The sequence below is a fragment of the Argentina silus genome (assembly GCF_951799395.1).
Source record: "Argentina silus genome assembly, chromosome: 9".
Lineage (NCBI taxonomy): Eukaryota > Metazoa > Chordata > Actinopteri > Argentiniformes > Argentinidae > Argentina > Argentina silus.
The window spans coordinates 8263379-8283283 of NC_139663.1; the positions used below are offsets into that span (position 1 = coordinate 8263379).

The 19905-nt window shown below is 43.7% G+C and overlaps 1 protein-coding gene across 2 annotated transcripts in view; it reads left to right on the top strand.

The window, feature by feature from the left end:
* ttyh3a (tweety family member 3a) overlaps positions 1-18504 on the top strand; it is a 34021-nt gene extending 15517 nt beyond the window's left edge. The window contains exons 3-14 of one of the 2 annotated variants that reach the window (XM_083676819.1): positions 51-162; positions 330-550; positions 1406-1501; positions 2336-2408; positions 2934-3009; positions 6335-6390; positions 7457-7549; positions 8502-8594; positions 10292-10428; positions 11882-12055; positions 12620-12695; positions 15143-18504. In XM_083676819.1, the coding sequence (XP_083532945.1) occupies positions 51-162; positions 330-550; positions 1406-1501; positions 2336-2408; positions 2934-3009; positions 6335-6390; positions 7457-7549; positions 8502-8594; positions 10292-10428; positions 11882-12055; positions 12620-12695; positions 15143-15322 (1387 nt within the window). In that variant the 3' untranslated portion in view covers positions 15323-18504. The remainder of the gene's footprint in view (positions 1-50; positions 163-329; positions 551-1405; positions 1502-2335; positions 2409-2933; positions 3010-6334; positions 6391-7456; positions 7550-8501; positions 8595-10291; positions 10429-11881; positions 12056-12619; positions 12696-15142) is intronic. The other variant, XM_083676820.1, reaches the window with a different exon arrangement.
* The last annotated feature ends 1401 nt before the right edge of the window (positions 18505-19905 follow it).

The following is a 19905-nucleotide window of genomic DNA, read 5'->3' on the forward strand; positions in this document are numbered from 1 at the left end:
TCCTCCTCACTGCTCCCTCTCTCTCCTCCCCTCCTTTTGTCTCCCCTCAGCGCCGGTATTGCTGTTGGTTTCTATGGGAACGGCGAGACCTGTGATGGAGTGAACCGGCTGACGTATTCTCTGCGCCACGCCAACCGCACAGTGGCAGGAGTGCAGAAACTGGTAAGACTCCCCCAGCTTTTCCTCTACTGTCAACACCATAACAGGACACAGGACCCACCATTTACAATCAGTATGTCTGGGGAACATTAGGTGGGAGCCATGAATCCAGGCTCATCCCATAAAGAATGAGTAGTCTTTAACATGGCCGTGCTTGTCCCTGTGCCTAGGTATCAGACGGCACCTCGTCCCTGAACCAGACTGTAGACGACAGTCTGCAGCAGCTTGAGGGCCAGTATGCCAAGCACACAGACTACCTGTCTATCATCCAGAAGCTGCAGGGCCAGCTGGACGAGCTGGTGAAACAGATGGTGGAGATCCCCTTCTGGGGCAACCCCAACGTCTCCCTGGAGGACCTGGCCGTCAAGATAGAGCTCTACGACTGGTACAGGTGAGGGACAAGGAGCCACAATACAGCTAATATCTTATACATTAATATGTCAAGAAATAGGCCTGTCATATTTCAGTTATTTTTCCTGCTCTATTTGTATACTTGGACTCAGGAATATCGCTGTCACATAAACAGCTTCACTGCTTCCACTCTGAGGCAAGTCCTGCTGTGCCAAGTAGCAATGACGTAGATTATCATCAAGTCCCATCTCACATCCTTCTGTCTGTGCCAGTGATGTGCAGCAGAATTTTACATAAAGGCTTTTCAAGATAGCACTATGGTAATGAAATGCAATCTGTAAAAACAATCAAACTGAAGGCTGCCTATACTGGATGAGAACCAAAATACACACAGCACCCATGCAATTTATGGAAACACCGCAGGAATTGTGACGTTGAGTTTAATCCTCAGTAAACTTGAGTTGGGTAGTTCATGTCTCCCCTGGTGAGACTGCCAGCCTGTGCTGTTGTGTTGGCTCTTTCTGAATTTGAAAGTAGACAACAGGGACAACTGGAGTCAACAATGCAAAACATCTTGACAGTTAAATCATACTGATTCAGCAGCTGCTCCCTCTGAGAAAACAACCTCAGCATCTCACTCAGCATCAGACATTTTTCATACAACCCCTCACATCTTAGTTCCTCATTTTTGCTTTGTGGTTTATGTTTGAAAGAAGCTATCCCTGCTTTGACAACTTGGTATCCAAAGAAGACATACTGTAACTGTTATGTTTGTCACTGTGTGTTGATTGTGTTGTGCTGTGTTTGTGGCTGTGTTTTTCTTCAGACGGTTGTAGTATAGTGCTGTGTAATAGTTAGGTGTTGGGGTTTTATATCCAGTTGTTGTCCCCCTCAGGTGGCTGGGCTACTTGGGTCTGCTGCTGTTCCATGTCCTCATCTGCCTGCTGGTGCTGTTTGGCCTTATTCGCAACTCAAAAGGAACACTCATTGGGTGAGTCGGGTCATGTGACCATTCAAGGGAGATGTTTCATAATATTTCTGCCAGTGCCTGGGAACATAATTGTAGCCATTGTTATGCGATTGGGTGATTAAATGAAATGTAAGCCTCCAACTTGTCAGAAGTTTAATCTTGAGTGTCATTTTGTTCAGCCGTTGCAAATTACTTTTGACTGTATGCTGAACAACCTTGTCATTGCAATTACGCAAGGAGAATTCATGCTCCAGTCACAAAACTAATCTCGGAGAATCTGTTCCTTCAACTTTGACAACTCAGCAACTTGCAGGAAAGTGTACGCCCATTATTAGATTTTTAGAGGCAGAAAGGACAGATTACCAGAAGTGCCTGCCTGTATTCCTCAGCCCTTCCCTCCCATTCTGTGTCATGGTGGAGATGGTCGGTTTGGGTGGCTCATTGTCATGTGAGTCAGTTCCAGAGCATTAGGTTTCACAGTTCCCTCAGGTCCTACCTCCGAGCTCAGTTATGTCCTGTCATCTCTCTCCTTCTAAGTGAAGCAGATACAGGTCTGCCTTAAGCCCTGCCAGGAGGCCAATGAAACAGAGATTTTCCTCTCTGACATCATTAACCCAAATTCTCATTCTGAAAGGATGGGAAGGTACATTAACATTACCCCAACTCCCTGTAGATGTGTTTGTGCGGATAAAGTCAAGGTTTTGTATTATTTATAACTCAGCATGAAACTCTCTGGCATTTCATTTGGGTTAGGCTCATCATTAAGTGCAGTGTTTTGATCAGGGTTAAAACCCTTAGAATGTTTTCTCCATCTAACCACTATCCTGTTCCTCTGCTCGCTTCCTCCGTCCCCAGAGTGTGTTTGCTGGGTGTGTTGGCTCTTGTTATCAGCTGGGCGTCCCTGGGCCTGGAGTTGGCTGTTTCTGCGGTGAGTGTCTTCATGGGAACATAACTCGATCCTGAGGCTGACCCCAGATCTAACTCACTGTGGGAGTAGAACAGTAGAACAGCCCTCCTGCTGTCAGCTGCCACTGGGAGCACAATGGCTTAGTCAAACCTTTACCTGAAACAGTGCTAATTATTCTAAAGCTGAAGAAAAGGCAATGTTTATATCATAAGGTACTGTACTTGTCAGCCATTAACTAGCATTTATTAATGCTTGGCTGGTTCATCTGAATGTTCGTCTGAGAGACAGCTGTGAGACAGACCGAACATTTATTTGCCATATGCTGTGCAGCCCATTCTATGGTTGCCTTTATCAAATATTTAGTATCAACTGTGACCTCTCTGTATACACTTCCCACACAATTTTGCGAGATAATTCCCTTTCCTGTGTATGAACTCGAAACAGACTTCCCTTTATTGTGAAATATTCTGATTTCTGCCTCTGTTTGGATAAGGTTTTCATAGGGGGTTGTGCAATGCTATGTCCTCTGTTTCACTCCCTCTCCAGACCTCCAGTGACTTCTGCGTTGCTCCTGACATGTATGTCACTGAAGTGACAGAGCAGTATGGATTGCTAAAAAAAGGTGAGGATTACATAGTTAATTGTTGTCACATCTGAAACATGTGGGGGGTTTATTTGGTTTATTCCAACATCAGTCATACAAAGAGAGAACTGATACTGCTTAGTAAGAGATTCAGGTCCACTTCTCTGCTTTATGAACTACATGCACCATGGTTGTTGTTACTTCAAGTCAGTCTAATCAATTGTTCCTTTGCCATAACTAATAACCACCGTGAGGCTGGTTTACACCAATAGACTGATGCCACACTGCAAGCTGTGTGGAAGAACTCACAAGACAGGTTTTAGTGGGAAATTCCCACAGTGACAGGGGCTTTCATTTCCTGTTTGCTATGGTGAAGAGCATTGCCGACTTGAATTGTATTATCAGTCTCTTCAACGAGACAGAACAATTGTCGTAAATTGAAAAAAATAATTCATTAATTCACCAGGGACAAGTGTGGCTGTTACAGTGTGTGTGTGTTTGTTTGTGATAAAATGTGAGCTATTCCTTTGTGGAGGGTTATTCACATTAGGTGGATGTTTTGATAGCTTGAGGAATGTAAGCTAAGCTATCAATTCTACTCATTATGCACAGTACAGATATGCTGCAGAAATAATGATAGAGAAATTACACAAAAGCAAAAAGCGCTAACACATGCCAGACAAGCCATATCCTGCTAATGCTCAATCAATCCCACATCCCACCAAGGGGAGATATAGAAACCAGCTGTTACTCCTATTCTGTGGCGAAAGTGAAATGACATTGCTTTATGGAGCCAGGCTGGGCGTCCTCCTCCACCTATAATAGGACTCAATAAATTACCCCCTGCATCTGTGGCCGGGCGGACACGGGGCGATGGGCTGCATTTTAAGTACCACGGGAGCTTGTCCAATGTGGAGTAAATTGGCCAATCTGGTCCCATGATGACAAGTGTGTGAGCAGAGTTAGATAGCCGGGGGTGTGTGAGGCAGAGTGTGTGAGGGAGGAGATAAGACCAGTGGCGGAGGGGATGAGAGAGGCACGCCTGGTGGAGAGAGGAGCCGGCAGTGTTCATTCTTTCCTACCGCTCTCCTTGATATCAGTGGAAAACCACCGTGTTTTTAGCACGGTCACCAGTGGCTGGCTATTTCACCATTTGGTGTCAACCTCTCTCTAAATCCTACTCTCCAGTTTGGCTCTCCATTGTCAAGTCACTGCTCAAGTGAATAGTGCTCCTATCCCTTACTGTGAATAATATGTATATTATTATAATAATATATGCCATTTACTCAGGTTTAATATATGCCAGTAGACGCTTTTATCCAAAGCAACCGACAGTACAGTGAGTGCATAACATTTTTGTGTACAGTATATGGTTCCAGCGTGAGTTGAACCTCCAACCTAAGCATTGTTGGCGCCATGCTCTACCAACTGAGCCACACAGGACCCTTACTTATTACCTCCCATCTCTCAAGAGGAGTAGAGGGATGAATTAAATGAGGAATTAAATGATGTACAAGGAACTGTAGCCATTGTGGTAATGACTCATTTGACCTATGAGAGCATCATCTCTTCTCAGGCTGTACTGTACATTCTCTTCCCCTACTGCCTTGAGGCTCGCTTCATGCAATCAGATATGTTCTATTTTCTCCATGGTTGTTCACATTCCTGAGTGTATAGTCAGTAATGGATGTACAGCATTTCATGAGAATATTATTAGGTGGCAGGTAATTTCTGTGGTGGGGTTGGATTTTCAATTTAGAAAACCATCAGATTGTGGTTGTATGAGTTTAAGAGGTCTCTCCTCAATAAGATACCTAGCACATGGTCCCTAAGATTGGCCTTGCCTCCCACCCCTAGGGTTCTTTCCTATCTACAAATGGCAGCCAATGAAAGGTCACTTTTTATTACCTTTCCTTCATTCTGTTCTTATTTCATACATGGCACTCAAGACAGGACCAGAAAATGTACTGGACCAGCCTCATGAGAGGTTTATTTTGCGATTCATGGACCATAGGTTTTATTACTGTCCATGAGTTACTGTTTATTTTCCTTTGTAAGCAAATGCTATATATATCTCTCTCCGAGCCATTGTTGTCTGTGAATCATTCGGAATCATGTTTCCATTTTTAATTTTCTTGGTTCTTCCTCACTGCCCATAATGCCCATGCATCTTTACTGCCCTGTCACAGTCCAAACAGAAAAGGGTTCAGTGTTCTTTTATGTTGCCACAGTGATATATAGATATATATATAATGGCATACAAAATAGAAACACTGGTCAAATGCTCTCAAATGCAGTATTTCTATTTTATTTCATTCTGCCATTTCCAGTAGTAAAACATTATAACCCTATTATTGCAGTGCCTACAAAATGTTATGAGTCTGTCATCTCTGACTCACAGCTTTAAGCACTGTTACAAGCCATAAATGAGAGGTCTTCAATTCAGCCTCTTGTATATGGCCATCCAAGGATATAATTGAATGAGCGGTTGATTTCTCTTGTCAGCGCCATAATTACACTGTTTATGAGACGCATAGGGAGCTCAGCGCTGACATGTGAACTGGCCCATCCATAACCAGGTCATACTGGAGTAAATCTGCTCTTTCTCTCTCTCTCTCTCTCTGTCTCTCTCTTTCTCTCTCTCTCTCTCTCTCTCTCTCTCTCTCTGTGTGAGTGTTTGACAGAGAGGGGAGATTTAAGAGAAGATAAAGAAGCACACTTCATTCTCCCCATAGAGCATTGTAATATCCTGAATGCACGTCACTGTGTGGGAATCAGTGCACGTCACAGAACGGTGTGTGAACGTTTGCCACTGACTCAAGACTGCCATGCTATTGTGTGCTCTCTTTGAGTCATGCACTCAAAATATCATTTATTTAAATGTGTAACTGTGTGGGATTTCACATCACACTCCCTCTTACACTGTACCAGAATGCATTTATTAAACCCTGTAGGGATACTGTAGTCATGCTGGCACAGTGTGCCTGTGCTGCCCACTTTGTTTACTGAGCCCTGACCCATGCCCATCAACCTGCTCTCCCCTTCTTCTGCGGCACCACGTTAACAAGCTCATCCACCATCATTGATTACTCTGCTGTCCCTCTCAATGACAATTATTCACACTCTGTGGAAAAGCCAACCCAAAATAAATTCCCTGTGTCAGGTGGCTGACCCGCCCATGTTCTGTTTTCTATTGTTGTTGTGTGTGTGTGTGTGTGTGTGTGTGTGTATTGTTTGTAGCCAAGGGCAATGGACAATAAAGAAAGAAAGCAATGTCATTTAGAAGTGGACTTCAGTACACTCAGATTTCCTGTGGTAATGCTCACGTAATCTGATCCAGCCCTGTTCTCTTTTTCTCCTCCAGACATTCTGCAGTACTACCTGACATGCAGTGTGGGCCAGACCAACCCTTTCCAGCAGGTACTGGAAGTTGTTTCATTCCTATATCAGCATTCAAACGTTGAGCAGCAAATACCTTTCCCTCGGGTGATATATAACTTAATGTGAGCAATAAAGCATATGTGAGCTTGTCTAACAAGGCTAAATAGTGATGAATCCTATGTTGCGAATGTAATCTTAGTTACCCCATAAAGTATGCATATTCTCTTACTCATTCATGAACTCATAATTGGTCACAAGGGGCCTCTGCCAAACTCAACATGTAAATGAGATGATACCATTGGACTGAATCAATGGTGATGAGCATATTGCGTTGCCGCCTGTAGATACATCTGTGAACCACCGTCTCACAGGGGCGTTTTTAACAACGCCTTTGAGCTGCTGCTCAAACATATTCTAAATCAGAGAAATTGGAATTGGTCACAAACAGCTATTCCAAAGGGAATTAATCCGTTTTTTCTTATACCGACTTTGCACTGTAGCTATTTATTGGTCGATGAAATAGTCTAACAAAGCAATCCAACACCTCTTACAATAGTTCCTTGTTTAAAGAATACTAGTCAAGGCTGACCAATACAGTATTTGGGTCAAAAAGCAGAATTGGACATGCAAAGGAGCTGGCAGAGGCACAGTGTACCCTTTCAGTGCATTTCATCATTCAGGTAAAATGTCAGCTTTTTTCCAGCTTTCCAGCTAGGTTTAAATTTAGAACTGTGAAACTGCCACCACGTCCATTTTGAGTCTAAAATATTAATGGGATTTGTAGACCATGAGACTCAATCCTCTATTTACTTTTAATGGACTACAGAATTCCCCCCCACCCCCACTCTGCTCATGAATATATCAAATAGCAGTGTAAATGATGCACTGTAGTATAGAACATCTGTTAATAAAATAGACAGTGTGTCAATGAGCTACCACTAGGTTGAGTACTGTCAGGGAAGACGGACTAGTGTTAGGTCAACACTAGGTTTAGATTTTATCCACATGGTGAAAAGTGTCGCCTCTCATCCTCATACAGTAAGAATTGAGTTTATTTATGTTGTTTTATGTCTGTTACAGTAGATTGTGTTTTCCTCTGTTGCAGAAGCTGTCTGGGAGCCACAAAGCCTTGGTGGAGATGCAGGACGATGTGTCTGAACTGCTGCGCTCGGCCACCAGAGAGTACCCACAAACCAAGGTGTGTGTCCTGAGAGCCACCGCTCTGCTTCCTGCCATAATGACACCTCACAGGGCGATGATGCCGAACCTGCTGGTTACTCCCTTCAATTCCACCCTTCCCAGAGGCTCCACCGACACGGGCTGTTTTAGTGCCTCATTTCTAAGGGTTGAATAGTCCACTGAATGGAACCCAAAGTACCAACAGACAGAGGAACAACAAACGCACCTGGACACAAAAGTCTGCTCATGTCCCACCTGGTCCCTGTATTATGGTCATTTTACTGCGGAGTGCTTTCACTGGGCTTTCTCTATACAGCCCAGAGTTATTGTCCAACACTGATCCTTCCACTCTGGGTGCTTAGAGGGACAAATGAGGCCTGACATTTTGGGATGGGTGGAAAATGGTGAGGGCATACTTCAGTGGCACTGGGGCTCATTCAGGGAAAAGTGCTGAGTTCATGGAAACATTCCCGTAGGTCTACCAGAGATGTGCTTACCTCTGCCAGCTCACTACACTCAACCCAGCAACTCAGCCGCCATGTTGGATTTATTCTTTTTAAATGCACCTCTGCAGACGTTGTTCTCTGTTAAACCCTTACAGGCGATGGGAAAATCCCCGTGTGGTTTGGTGTCCTTTTGGGTTGCTCACAGTTGCTTATCACTTTCTGTTTCGTTTTGGGAGGTTTTTGTCCAACTTCTGCCGCCTCTAGCTTGTTGATCATATTCATGAAAGCGTAAACATTTTTGCTACTTGAAGTAGGACGCCAAAAAACTGTTTACCTCTTAGTATTCCCAGTATTTTTCTCCAACACACACACACACAAACTCACGAGACACTGACATGACCTAATTTGTGATGTTAAATGAAGCTCTGACCCTGTTTTTAAAATATGTGTGTGTGTTTCTCTCTCTCTCTCTCTCTCTCTCTCTCTCTCTCTCTCTCTCTCTCTCTCTCTCTCTCTCTCTTTTAGAGTAATCTGGAGCAGATCCAGGGAGTGTTGAACACCACAGAGATCGGCCTGCACCAGCTCACTGCCCTGGTTGACTGCCGCAGCCTGCACATGGTGAGATGGGATATGGGGGTTGGTTGGCCTTAGGAACCGTAACTAACATCCTTACTCAGTGGGGGGGGGGGCTTACTGTTGGGCGTGTGTGTGTGTGTCTGTGTGTGCAGGGTGGGTGGGAGCAGTTTACAGTACATTGAGTGCACATGTCTACTCTGGTGATGTTTGCTGATATGTCCATGAGTCGTGCCCATGCGGGCCACTGTATTCCATTTGCCTAAGCCGTTGTGTGACACACAGGGGGCTTCCACTCTGCCTGTGTGGAGAGGACCATGTTCACACTCCTGCACACGTGCAGCTACTCTTGGCTCAGCGCGCCTCCACTGCCCTGCGTTCAGCCCTGTGCTCAGCTCTAGCGTTGAGCCCTGCTCCTAACACAGCCCTCTACCCTGGGCTCTGTACCTCTCTCTTATCTGCTGTGGCAGGCCTGTCAGCCTGTCAGCCACACAGCAGCTCCTCACATCCTCAACACATTAACCCTTCTGTAGCTGGAACCACTGTCAGTGGTGCTCTGAGTCTCATCATCCAGAGAGAGAGAGAGAGAGAGAGAGTGTGTTAACCACCGCGGAAGCTCATGAGATCAAAATTCTGGGTACACACATGAAATATATTCTATCTGACATGTCAGTTCGTGAGGCATGCGTTTGTTTTTGTCTGATGTGTAACCACAAGGGATTTTAGCAACAATGTTGAATGTCACGACAAGATATGCCCTTCCTGTCAACATGTGTTTTAGTCATGATAGACTGACACTTTTGTAATGTTGCATAGCTCCTTGGGTTAATGCATGGTTTGGATATGATATACATGGAACCACTGTCAGTGGTGTGGCTCTGAAATCACAGGAAGAGCGGTCTTGGCCTGCTTTCGCTCCTCAAGACGAGCAAGAGTTAGGGGAAATGTATCATTAAATAGTCATGACTCCTCCAGCTAGTGGAGCATATGTGTTGTTGCAATGCTGAGCCGGCTGTAGCAGACGAGCCCTATGAAGCAGCTGTTTGATTCCCCACATTCGTGCCCATCCGTGCCACCGTCTTTGGGTCAGTTTTTTGGGGTCAGTTGGGGTCTATCCAAGCCAGTGGAGGCTGGTGGTAGAAATCAGGCTCATTATGATGCATGGAATGGAATAAGGAATGGTACCAAACACACATCCTCCGATTTCTTCCTCCTCTGATCCAGGCCTAACAGAAATCGTCCTCTCATGCACCACTGTATCATTGAAGGGACTGGCCAGGGTTGTAATTTAAGCAATAAGGCCGTGCTTTATAATGAATTCAGACTTGAGTGCCCTATTGCTTTTATTCAACGGTTACAAAACAAAACGGTGAAATGTGACAAGAAAACAATGCCTTAAGTACTTATTTTGGTGGGTTTTTTGCCCGGCGCTCAGAAATATAGTTTTCACAACGACCACTGTTGTCAAGGTAAGGTGATAAACAATTCTTCGTAATTGGAGTGGTTTTTTTGCGCAGGTATATTATCGCAACGTATGGTAAATAGGTGGAACGCGTCACAGCTATTACTTTATCCGCTAATAAATCACGGCTTCAAACGCCTCTCAGCCAATCACAATGCTTGTTCTGACCAAACCGTCGTATCATGTGTATTATACCACACCACACATACTGTGCTGAGCAATAAATCATCGTAAGGTATATTGACGTTTTTTGTTGTTGTCTGTCCTTCCTGTGCTCCAGGACTACGTCCAGGCTGTGACAGGGCTGTGTTATGACGGCCTGGAGGGCCTCATCTACCTGGTGCTCTTCTCCTTCGTCACAGCGCTCATGTTCAGCTCCATCATCTGCAGCGTGCCTCACACATGGCACGCCAAGAGGTGAGGTCCCTCCTTCCTCCACCAGGACAGACCGGTGAACGTGTCTGAGTCAGGACCCATTGGAGTTTCAGTTCAATTGAACTTCAACGCTAGGCTATTTCTTTAGCTTTATAAATGGTGTATGCCTGTGAGCAAGTGAATGAAAAAAGATAAAGGTTGTATGGTTTTTATATTCAGTGTTGAGACACCACTTAGTGATAAACAACCAAGCTTTACTCATTATTTCTTTTCATAAGAATGCTGAAAGAAATGTTGGATGATAATTGCGTATAGATACTGAGAGGCTTTTGGGATATTATTATTGTTGTTATTATTATTGTGTTTCTTTAGGTTTTAAATTCCCTGAAGGACCCGTTAGCTGAGTTAAGTTTCCCACTTGGCTCCAGCTGCTTCCCCAAGTAGATCATTTCCTGTTATACGTCTCCTAATTGTGAAAAGCTTCGCAACCATTGCGAGAGCTGGTGTAATTTTGGAGGTTGGCGTATGAAATCCATCAGATTTCCTTCCACTGGCGTTCTCTTATAAGCAGCAGATAGGATTAGCATGGTGTTTTGACAGAGTTGTTCCCAGGCAGAGCCAGCAGCTTAGCTGCACTGTGTGTAATTAGCAGAGTCCTGAGAGTTATGAGGGCATGTTCTTCAGTTTGATCTCAGCTTGATGAATTTTAATGAAGTATATTCTCTTAAGCAGCTGACCTGCAGTTGTTTTGATCATATGTTAGTGTTGAAATGAATCGATGCATGTCATTCTTTATAACACCCCTTCAAGCCTAAAAGCTTAAATCTGGAGAAAAGAAATCCATGCCAGACTCGAAAATGTATTGTGCTATACCCCTGGTGTCTTTGTAATGTTATATGGTTAATGCATGCTGCACAAGATGAAATATGATGATGTCATTCTTTTATTTTCTCAAGGAGAACCCTCTGGGTGCCTTTGACCACTAGGGGGAGACAAGCTCCACCACGTCATATTCATCCACTGCACAATGCGTACTATTTCTGTCTGCCTTTGTTTTGCATTTAGTTTCTTTCTTGCTAATTGTGCCAGGGGGGGATACGATTGTTTGTATTGGCCTTATTATTCAGAAAGTACTGCCCTCCCTCCCACAGCTCATGCTTGGACAAAAATAGCAAAGTGAGCAAATATTCATAGCTAAAATCAATCTTTCTCATTTTCTTGGTGAAACTGAATCAATTGCTCTCTTATTTGGAGCCTTGTTTCATTCCTTAAGCTCAGCAGGAAGCTACTACTCACCCACACGAAAAGGGAGAAAATTCATCTGTTTTTTCAAGCCTTGGGCAGTGAGGAAAATTGAATAAAAAAACGTGACCATGAATGAATACAAAACGTGATCATGTGCCTTTCTTCTTGTGCTGCTCACCCATCAGTAACATGGGACAGGGCTCCCCCTGGTGGCTGTGTCTCACTCTGCAGTGTTTTCTGTTACCTACAGGACTGAGGAGGAGAGTGAGGAGGAGTCCATGGCCCATGGAGGCAGACAGAACCATGACAACCTGTACCGTGTCCACATGCCCAGTCTCTACAGCTGTGGCAGTAGCTACGGCAGCGAGACCAGCATCCCCGCAGCCGCACACACCGTCAGCAATGCCCCCGTCACGGAGTACATGTGAGTAACGACAGTCCAGTCCACACACACAACACAACACTATATTATCCGAAAAAGACAACCTTTAAGTCAGACGTGTAAGACGATCCATTTCCCTGCACTCTCTTAGATTGTGTTGAAAGGTTCTTGTGTGGGGAGGAATGTGAGATACCATGTGATGATAAAGGGCCCCTGAGAGGAGCTCTGCTCTCCAATACAGGGTCAGGTTCTGCCAGACAGATGCAGCTGTTTCTCTCCAGCTGTGGACCTTTGAAACCCAAGGACATCAGCCTTATGAAATAACCTCTCAGGATTAAGGGCTGGGGGGAGGGGATCACTGCAACTTTTTGGTGGATTGTACTGTACAGCCATAGATGGTAGAGGGGCTGTGTCTGTGCCTGTATGGGTTTAAATAGTCTCATTGATTAAGGCTTATGTGTTTGCATTGATGTGTGTGCTTATGTGGCATACACAGTGCCACTTGGGGGGGTTAGTGAGGGGCTTTATGTGTGCATATCCTGCAGTGGTTTATTTCCCTGCCTTGGTTTAACCGCTGCAGTTTCTGGGGTTTTTTCTGCTGCACAGGGCCCAAAATGCCAACTTCCAGAACCCTCGCTGTGAGAACACTCCACTCATAGGCAGGGAGTCCCCTCCTCCATCGGTAAGTGTACACTCCACTTAACACACTCTGATCCTCACAGCCCCTCCACTGGGTCATTTGGCAGCCCTTTTGTGAGGGGGAGATTATGACAGAATGGCACCATCCACACTTAACCAGAGGACACCCCACAAAGTTGTTTCAATCTCAAGACTTTTGTAGTGAAGAAATCTGTTCACCCTCTCTGAGTTGAGTTGCCCTTTTTTACCTCACATTTTACACTTCCAGTCCGATTTTTTCCAGTCCGATTCTTATCTCACTTAAGGAGTCTTTTATTTTTCGTTGAGCTTGTTGTTTGAAAGTTAAGTCAGCCATCCTTGAGATGTGGTGTGGCATGGATGTTTATATGCAGTGGGTTATTTTTGACTATCATCACATTCAAGTCAGTGTAGCTCACAGTAAGACCTAGAATCAACATGACACGGTCCTAACAGTCTTGATAGGTTGTGTGTTCGTTTGTCAACCTCAGTCCCTCCGTGAGTCGTCCCTGTCCGCCCCTGGCCTGTGCCCCCCCCTGGAGACTGTGCCGCCCCCCCCCCCCCCCCCGGTGTCTGTGTGTCTGCTTGGACCTAGACGCTGCTGTGTGTATCTTCTCTATACTCTCTCTTGTCGTTGTTTTCTTTCTGCAAACCCACACAGTTGTATTTGACGGCCATGGACAATAACAACCGTCACAACTGGCAGTTAAAGCCTTCGGAGAGTTCAAGATCCTTTTGGTAACCTCGTCCACTATGCTAACAGGTACAGAACATGCCCCCACCTCCACTTACTGGCCTGTGTCCCTCCCTCCTCCCTCAAACCAAGCCTACTCCACCCCCTCACCCACCGAGCCCCCCAGGCCTAACCAGAGCTACCTCCCTCCCACCTACCTCGCCTGTGTCTTGCTGGTGTGACACCTCTCACCTAACGTGCGTCCCCTGTCGCCCCGAGCTGCATGCCGTCCACCCCCCAGCACTGCAGCTGTTTGAAGTGGAACTTGTGAAGTTGTAGTCCTGCCCTCAGGCTCATGGCAGACAGTCATGACCACTGAGAATGACTTTCCGCCCTTAAAACAGGGAAGGAAAAGCTTGTGTATATATAAACTGTGCTGTTGTAGGACTGACCTTCATTCAGTTGTGCATAGATTTTAGATTTGGGCAGTTTGTTGTCAGGCAATTAGTTACAAATCAACCTGTAGTGGCGTAGTTTGTGAGTTTAGCCTTTCTCAGGCATAATGACCGACTATCGTGAGGGTGTTCTATGTGTGGCTCTCCAGGCTTTTAGTAGCTCATGGCGTAGATTGTAGAATGGACCCCTCTGTGTTTCATCTCCATCCCACTGTCCGGAAGGTACTCTCTCATTAATGTCGATTTGGAACATGTTCATAATTCATTCACTGGTGATCCAGCAAAGTTTTGTCGGGTATTAACTGTGTGGTAAATAGGAAATGAGCTCTGATCCTTCTAGACCTGTAAACAAGTCACACATCCTTTCACAGAATATAGACTGTAAGTGCACGTGATATTCTGTCTGCTCCACTCAGAACACATTGTAATGTACACAGATGTGACAAACCAACCAGTATGTTGTTCCAGTATGGTTATGCATTTAACTTTTCACCACAGTCAGCCAAAAATTCACTGACTTAATGCATCAAAGTTACATTTCTGATGTCAGTCTTATCATCCAAAGCCAAATTCGAGGTGAGTAATGTTAAGCTATTCTCAGTAATACTGCTGTCCAAATGACTGATGGTGATTATTCTTATAACGCAAGAATGTGGAGCTGTTTTCAAAAAAAGACTATCACTTTAAATAGTCAACGCAGCACTTATTTCAAAAGTCGTTTTTAGTACAGTGTTTAGTGCTTGCATGACTTGCACTACGATGACCACAGGTGCATCCTAAGACGGCATACATTGCCTACACCCTGCATGGACATTGCACAGATAGTGATTTTGAAATAAAAGCTGCTGCTAGTTTTTGGTCTTTTTTTTCTTTTTTTTTCTATTTCTTTTTTTTGTGAACTACTCTTGTTATAGTTTTTTTTGTGGATTTGAAGTTCATTAGAAATGTCATTACAAAGTCTTTCAAGCATAGTAATTAGTGGCTTTTCGTGATATTTTCTCCAGGAAACATAACGCAATAGTAATATTGCTATTAATATTGATTTGATATATCTTTGACGTTACGTGTTCTTTGGGTGTGATTTAATAAAAAAAACATGGATTTTTTGGGTAAGACAAAAAATAAATTATTTTTGCACAACTCATTTAATTAAAAAAACAATGTTCATTGTATGAAATAAACACTCCAATATTGATGAGTTTGAAACACAATTTCTTGCAGGGCTTTTTGGTGGGTTGTGTTGCTTTGGCTTGCATCAGAAACTCTATTGGTATTGATATTGAACAGGACCCTTACTGATGTCATCTCATTCTGTTGTCTTACGGGTTTTTTTTTCTTTAACAGTACACCTCTAGCATGAGGGCCAAGTACCTGGCCAACAGCCGGCCGGACCCCAACAGCCGGCCGGACCCCAACAGCCGGCCGGACCCCAACAGCCGACCGGACCCCAACAGCCGACCGGACCCCAACAGCCGGCCAGACCCCAACAGCCGGCCAGACCCCAACAACCCCACAGCACACTAGAGGTCGCGGGGTTGGGACCCACCTACAGACTAGTGTGGAACCTCTCAGCCTCTGCAATCTCCTCTTCAATGCCCCTCCTCTGTGACGTCACCCCCACCATTCCCTTCCCCTCTACTCAACACTCCAGATCTGCTGTCCTCTTCAGCCCTGCTCTGGCCCACTCTTCCGGCAACTTCAAACAAGCAGACAAATATGTCTTTGATGTATGTTTGATAGCAGAGCTGAAACAGGAGATACTGTTGGCACATCATGCAAATAGTGCTGCCATTATAATGTTTCCAGAAGGCTTCTTTCGGCCACACAGAGAGTGGAGCATCTAGCCGGTGGAGGATGAGGCTATTTCTAGCATGGTGTGATCAGTGTTGTTAGCTTCTTGGGGTGGTAGTGGACTTGAATGGTCATTCTTGCTACCTAGCTCCTGCTGTACCACCACCACCTCTCCTCCAGCACCGAGCCTTAGAGCTGGAGGACATCCACCATGGACAGTAGAGAGAAGAGGTCACTCTGTCTTCTCTTGAAGGATTTCTGCTCTTTTTTTCTTCTTTTTTTTCTGCTCTTTTTTTCTCTGCTCAGTCCACAACATCTCGTTTTGAACAATGTGATGTCTTATGTGTGAGGACTTATGTTTTAAAATCCTTATGTTTTTTTTATTGCTGTCAACCACTTTTTGGGGTATTCTTCTTTTAATGGTGTTAATTACAATCAAATGTCCATGTTTACCACGACAAAGCCACTATTCCTGGTGCAGACCATTTTGTGAAGGAGACAACACCTGCTTGGGGTTTATTTGCTGTCTCTTTAACTGTCTGATATGCAATGTAGCCTGGACTGGATAGCAAACTAAAGACCTTTTTTTAACTAAGCATGTGATTTACAGATGTAACATGAGTCTCATATGATGTATACAGGTAGATTTTGAAACTGAACTACCATTGCTGTGACTTTGAGGGATATTATTGGAACAATAAGACTTGCACTGATTAGGATTGGTCGTGGTTTTTGTTAAGTACTGTAATCTTTCAATTCTGTCAAAGAGGATAAAAAATGCCTTACACAGAGCTATGGAAAGGCCTAGAAACGTGCTGTTCCCTCTCACCATCTACAGAACTAGGCTTCTGTCATATAACCTTCCATGTTTCTCAAGCATTCCATTTGTGTGGCCACTGCTAAAAGTGCAACATCTCAATTCCTCACGTGGTCCTATTTTTTGGAGAACTTATAACATAACCAGTAGAATCCCAGACCTATAAAACGGCATTAACATCAGTGTTGTTACCCTGTCACTTTTTATAGTTTTGTCTGAATCAACTTTGACATTACAATTACACACAAGTTGAGACCATTTTTTACTTGTACTGTATGGAAATACATCAGTTTGTTTTATTGCATTTGTCTTAAATATCTGACTGTGAGTGGGGTTAGTTATCTATTGCATAATGTCCTACAGGTCTGTGACTGGAAATGACTGGGACCTCAGAAGTCATGTACTAGCCTAGTCCTGCATGCCTGTGGCTGTTGTTCCCTCAAGGGAGTTTTTGCCTTTGGAGCAATTCACCACTATTCCAGATGAACGACTGTACATGGATTTTGAACTGCAGCGATTGCTGTGAAACTGTGGACTTGATTTGCAATTCCAGTGTCTGCTCATGGATGAGGTGATATGAAAAGACATAAAAGCTCACTCAGAAGAGGAGCTAAATGGTGAGGCCAGCTCTCCTCTCACCAAATACCAGAAACTACTCTTATCAGAATTGTTCCATTGAAGAGGGTCAATTGAGAAATGTGATTAACAAAATCTTCACACTTCTACTTTCATTGCAAGGGTTTTGTTCCCTAATGGATGATTATTCAGACAGCAAAAGGACCATTTTTTTCAACCAATTGAAGCACAAGCTTTTTTTTTTTTTTACAGACAGCTTAGGGCTGGTTCCTGATCGCTGAGGCAAAAGCACAGATGGACAGAGGAGTGTGCCATTTGGTCACCTCCACCATGATAAGACCCTCTCTCACTCTGGAAGATCATTTGCAGTGCTGTACTCTAGTAGCCAGATACCTTATAATAGTGTCTGTGTTCCTCTGCATTAAGTGGTCAGTGTGTGTTTGCTTGCCAGTCTCATGTCGCCCCACAGATCTGGGAAGCGCCCGTCCGCTCCTGGACTGTCTGGCCGCCGTTCTCCTCTGCTGTCACAATCAGTAACATCATATCGAAAGTGTCTGTGGGCTGTGTTCAAGTTTGAAATCCAACTTGTTTTGTCAATGTAATTATGCATGTCACAACCGCCAAGAGAACGGAGAAATAACTCTTGGAAACAAAGGAAAAATACCGGAGCTCATTGTTTCACCTTACCCTGGGTGAACTGAAGAGGTTGTGTGGCTTGCGTTCATTTTTACAACTCTCCTCTTTCGGGAGATATCATGTGTGGGCACATTTCCCTCCCGAAGCATGGTGATCTGATCCTTCAAATGTGGAGTGAAATGTTATTGTACGTGCTACTGCCACTTCTATTGGCTCCTCTTTGTTCTTCTGCATTGTGATCAGTATGAGAGGTGTTTCTTCAGTCTGTGCCAATAACCAAACACAACACCTTACCTTTTACTGTTATATCTTTTAAATGTCTCTCTTAGGCCTGTTTGTACAGTACTGGGTTGCCTGAGCAATCAAATGAGGAAATGAGCCCTACATTTTGAAATGAAAATTCATTGTTTTATTCTCTATGTGAAAGACCATTTATTATAGTGATGCAATCCAACTGTTTTGGAGTAGTCATATTCTCTTTGTTAATATTGTAATGCTAGACCAATGTACAGACCATAAAAGATGTTTGCAAAATGAAGAAAAAAAAAAAGCTGGTGAAATGACATTTCTTTAATAATCTCATAGTTAAAGCACCTCATTTTGCTTAATATCTTTTAAATGATAATTTTTCACTGATTATTTTTTTCTAGTTTGCATTGCATATATTAGGATGTGTAGCACAAAATATTGTTTGTTTCTTTTATGTGAATAAGTAGTTGTGGTCTTTCATTGCTTTGTTTTGATAAAAATGTCACTGTAGATTTACTCATTGTTTTTATATATATATTATTTTTTTGCAATTACTAAAATATTGTACATGTTAAACCTGTGGTTTTATTGAGCTTGAACTCAGTGTTTTGAAATTAAACCAACCTTAACTGTTGAACCCTGACTTGGCTCTTAATATTTAGAGTACTATAGATTTTTGATTGATGTTCATCTTAACATGCTGAAATAACCAATACCAGTATCAAATGGGGTTTCAGATCTTAATACATAAATAAAATAGAATATATGTGCAAGTATCAACCGTTCCTCCATAACAAAGTTGCTACTGTACAGTTGGCCGCCATCCTGACCATTAACACTAGGTAGCAGCATAACTGCATAGCAGTCTCATCTCAGTAAGTCTGTCTGTGCTTCACTGCTCTGTGTTGATGGTGATTGCTAATAGGCAACAACAATACTTATAGTAGTATAGCTAAAGTGTATTTTTTTTATTGCCTTGATATAGTTATTCTAGTTCGCTGAGAGATTTGGGTTGGAAGCATCCTGTTGACTGCAGGAGAAGGGCTGTGTTGTGTTTCTGATGTGGCCCACTGCAGCCTGAGGTCAGTGTGACCAACAGGACAGAGGTCCAGCACTGTCTCCGCAACCCTCTCCTTCCTGTAGACCGCCAGCCAGCTGCTCCCTCCCTAATACTGGTGTCCTTTGTACCGGGTTTGAGGAATTAGATGGGGGGGCATGGAGGGAGATGGTATGGAGTGAAACCTCACATCTATTATGAAGTGAAGCACATTTAGTCATGTCAAAAATGTCCAACAAATCAAAATGGTATATGTGCATTTTGTTTCTATTTGACAAGATATGAGTGAACTGGACAGCCCTTTTGTGATGATACTGTAGTTTTCAACTGAAAATCTGGAGAAGTAGGAGTTCTTTCCACTCCCACTGGCCAATGTGTTCAATCAATACAATGTCCCTGACCACTGGTGAATGTTATTGTAAGCTTGCATGGACAACGGTAGTCATTTTTTTCTTTTACCTTCCTGATAAAATGGTTAATGATGCATGTAATGCATGTCATATACAATGTTGTGGTCTATTCAGTGTGGTTTTTATTTGTACATTTTTAAAAGTATTTTCAATCTTAAGACCAATGAGTACAGCAATCACATCTTCCTCGCTTCTCCAAGTGACAGTTTGGTTAAGAAGTAAAGAAACAAAGCAGCACTGTGTATAAATAGAGTCTTGTTTCCCCTGAAGAAGCAGCCAGGTTTTTACAAATGCACCGGACATGTATTCAGCGAGAAGGGGCGCTAATGAAATTTCACACAGTCTTACTCTTCAGGAAATTGAATTACTCCCCATTGTTGGATTGAAGGAATGCATTGCTAATGCATTGAGGTGGATGGCTGAATAGCAGGGTGAGATGGTGCCAGGGCCCTCTGACCCCCAGCAGACACTTCCTGAGTCTGGCCGGGCATGCTGCCAGGGGCTCGTACCATGGCTCTCCTTCTCCTCTTGAGGATTCTAACCCCATCTCCTGGATTCAAAGCAGCTGCAT